This window comes from Impatiens glandulifera, chromosome 2 (genome assembly GCF_907164915.1).
Source record: "Impatiens glandulifera chromosome 2, dImpGla2.1, whole genome shotgun sequence".
NCBI classification, from domain to species: Eukaryota; Viridiplantae; Streptophyta; class Magnoliopsida; order Ericales; family Balsaminaceae; genus Impatiens; species Impatiens glandulifera.
This window is the reverse complement of record NC_061863.1, coordinates 38,963,258-38,967,147: the sequence shown is the minus strand read 5'-3', so window position 1 is coordinate 38,967,147 and position 3,890 is coordinate 38,963,258. Positions and strand designations below refer to the sequence as shown.

Sequence of the window (3,890 nt, the reverse complement as noted above, 5' to 3'; positions counted from 1 at the left end):
TAAAATTATTTAATTTTTAATAAAGTTAAATTTCTCTACCTAATTGATTAAACCTCTACAATCTTATAAATATTTAATCGGATAATATAAAATTCATCAGAGTTGAGTAGTAAATTAAAACTGAATCAGAGTTCAGTAGTAAATGAAAATCGAATTTAAAATGAATACTTCAATTTCAGGCGGATAGGTTATCCATTCATCCCTAATAGGAATTGAAAGTTGCACAACATACTAGTAAGCCACTTGGTACAAATATAGTGCCCATACCACTCATATGATTCAAGAAATTGCTTTTCAATGTGAGGCACAACCATAAGAGACAAAAAAAAAAATAATATAAATCTAAATATATTTAAGACAAAAGACACTACAAAACAAGAAACAAAACTCACTCAAATGTTGGTACCATTGACCCCCAACAAATTAAACTTTTGTTTTTTTGAATCTAGATCTAAATAGGTTTGGAAACTACTAAACTTAGTCATTTATCTAGTTACATCTAGACACCTAATTGTTTCTCGTGAACTTTTGATCTTTGTTTCAGTCCACCATGAAAAGAATGTCATGAAAAATTGATTTATTAGTGAGATCTTCAAAGACAGGACTATGGATAAGAAAGCATCATTCAATGTTACATCCTACAAAAATATAAGATCGGAAATCATGACTGACTCTTACAAATTTTTCATTGGCATCTTTTTTGGTGAATGTTTCCAAATCTATTCACTTCCCTTCATTAAGATTTGGTATCTTCTTATACTCGAAATCATTTATGTCAACCTTCTTTTGTAAAGCCTGCAAAAGAAGATAACTCAGTGCATAAAATCTATTTTTTCTGCTGAAGGTACAAATTATTGTTCTATATAAGAGAACTTTAGATAAATACTTTACCTTCAGCTCCTCTTCAAGGGATAAGTTCTTTGGCTTGTATGCATCTAGCGGCCCAGTTCTGGACAGCGCTTTTCTGGCTTCGATTATCTCCCATTCTTGATCATCTTTCACCTTGGCAATATCCTTGCTGAAGTTAAAAGATAATATTGTAAAGGCTTCATTCACTACCTTAAAAAAGAATATGATAACATTTTTCTCAAAAAAAAAAAGAATTTGATAACATAATTGTAATAATAGATTGAGAGATATGATGGAAGAAGGGATGCTGCTCTAATGTCAAATGAGATTGTATGTTATATACATCAATGAAAGAGAAGAAAATGAAAAATAGAAGGGATAGATGCTGCTCTAATGTCAAATGAGATTGTATGTTATATACATCATGAAAGAGGAGAAAATGAAAAATAGAACAGACTCCAAGATGCTGAAAGATCAACAAAGTAAGATTAGAATTTTTCATACCAAATGGAGAAACATTTATTACACATAAACTATGCACCAATCCGAATGAGAAACCGCTAATGAATTTATGGCTAGAGATACGAAAGGTGAGGTGGCTGAGATACAAGTGGATATAGTTCGGAAAAGAGAGGTTTAGGTGTCAAGTTCGATTCCCATTGAAAAAACCTAGATTGAAGTGGGGTATCATGGTGATGAGATAGTGTGCTAGCCTCCACCAAGGATTAAAGCCTGGTTTCAAAAAAGAAAATGTGTGGTTGGCTGGGATATAAAGCAAATCTCGCAAAATTCAGAAGTAAGTTTGTATCTCTCCAAAACAAAGTATTTTGAACCCTTATCGAGCCCAACTGGGCACGCCTCTGGCCGGAAGAGCAATTCTATTGTCAATGTCTTTTTTACTAGGCGTATCAAGATCTGAATAAAGGAATAAGGGTCGGACTAGTTAAACAAATACACTTTGAAACCAATCTCATCTGGATTCACACCAAACGAGAAAACAGGATGAATTAGTATCTCCAAACCAGTTTGTTGTTCGAGATCATAATATTATGTTGTTTAAGTTTAGGGTTTAGGGTTGTCAAATTTCCCTTTGATAGATTGTTTCATGCAAGAAACTGACTCTAGTATACACTTAAAGCGGTTAAACCTATACATAGTTTCTTATAATTAAAAAGGTCGCGATGTACACATTTTTACCCTTTTCTATTAAGAAATTTATTATAGGATTCAAACCCATGATCAAGTGGATAGCAACTGCATACATTTGGCATTGCATATAATTACAAGTATATGAATTATTGCATAGACTATTTTACGAACCTGCCTTGTAACATATGTCCAAGGCCAAGAGCTCCAAAAACAGTAAGTGAAATCATCGGAAGCCCATATCTGATGAAGGGGGATTTCCTACCCCATCTTTTGAATGCAGTGGATGAATTCAGAAACTTGGATGAAGTGCTAATTTTCTTTTGATGTGTCATCATCTCCTCGATCATCACTTTTCAATACTCAAACCTGTATATTGACATCAAAGTGTTAGTCTCAAACATCAGAAGATAAAATTGCATACAAGTATACACTGACTACATCTGTTTCACACACACAAATGCATTTTATCTTCACATAGCAGGTTGAATTAATTAACATTCATCATTCACTAAAACATCCCAATTCATTTCGTTAGAATATTGCAACTTAAATGTTGTTAATTGAACAACTCATCCATCAAGCCACATTCTATTTGATTTTTCAACACATAAATACAAAAGCAAATCTACATCCACCATGACATCTACAAGATTATAATAGGAGCAGGAAGTGAAGACTGAGAGAAGTTGAGACATCATTTTCAAAAATTCAGGAGCATGACCATACTCACAAATGGTGAAATCAAACTGAAGAATCCTTTTGTTTTTCCAAATGGAAGAGATCCTGACATACCCAATTCACAAGAGTTAACAAAACTATGACAGAAATACTCTTCGCAAGGGTTATGTTGATTGCAGTTTATAGAGTAAATATCCAACTAAAGTAAGAAGAACTTAAAAAAAATACTAACCCATATAGGTAATGAAAACTGATGTAATCCAACAAAAGAAACTAGATTCAGAACTGTTTGGAAACGATGGAAAACATAATTTGGTATCCAGATACGAATCTGGTTTAGTTACCGTTTGATATCCACAGACAAATCCCTTTCTAAATCCAAATCCAGACCGATCGCTCACTTTACCATTTGTTTCCAAATCCAAACATTGAGATCAACAGGAAAGAGAAATCAAACCTACAGGATTCAGGAAGAAACATGAAAAGAGAGAAGAAGGTTCTTTTCCCCGCCGTAGCACTAGCGGTCCTTTCACGGTCCGGTCCGTTTAGACATTATCCCAGTTTATAATATAGTTACTTCGAACTATTATAAGGTATTCAATTAAACCCTTAAGTAAACATCTTAAAATAAATAAATTATATATACATACTACTGTCAAATTTAGAAAGTATGCACTATAATAATTCATATCAAACTATTCATAAATTTCTAAATTGTTGAAAGCTATTTTAAACTAACATTACAAATTAAAATTATAATCATTATAATGAATCAATTTATATATATATATAGATTTGTATATTGAAGATTCTTCTTCTTAACTTTAGGTGAGTTTACGGATTATTTAGTTATAATTTATTTAAACAGGACGATGGAAATTAATCCTACTTAGAAGAGAATAAGAACTTAGCGTTCATAAAAATAAACATTAATTCATTTTCAATAAATATTTAATCATTTCTTAGTTTGGAGTTGAAGGTGGGTTTGGGATGAAATTGATAAATAATTTTTTAATATATTTTTTTAAGTTTGTTATTAATTGGATGAGTTTAAGATACTTTAAAAAAAAATAATTTAAATATATATATATTTTTATTTTTTCTATTAAATTTTTGAAGTAATTATTATCGACAATTTATAATAATATTTATTTTTAAAGTGACTCAACTAATAACTTAGTAAATTTATATATTATCATTATCAAATAATTGAG

The 3,890-nt window shown here is 31.0% G+C and overlaps 1 protein-coding gene across 2 annotated transcripts; it reads right to left on the bottom strand.

Moving 5' to 3' along the window:
- Positions 1-563: 563 nt before the first annotated feature.
- On the bottom strand, positions 564-3,226 carry LOC124927397. Of its 2 annotated transcripts, none has more exons than XM_047467803.1 (4): positions 3,134-3,226; positions 2,170-2,364; positions 892-1,018; positions 564-795 (listed from the first exon to the last, which is right to left on the bottom strand). In XM_047467803.1, the coding sequence occupies exons 2-4, from the start codon at positions 2,343-2,345 to the stop codon at positions 724-726; spliced, it is 375 nt and encodes a 124-aa protein (XP_047323759.1). In that variant the 5' UTR covers positions 2,346-2,364; positions 3,134-3,226; the 3' UTR covers positions 564-723. The 2 variants fall into 2 exon arrangements, with proteins under 2 accessions (XP_047323759.1, XP_047323758.1); XM_047467802.1 differs by having other exon boundaries at positions 3,021-3,184.
- Between the last annotated feature and the right edge of the window lie 664 nt (positions 3,227-3,890).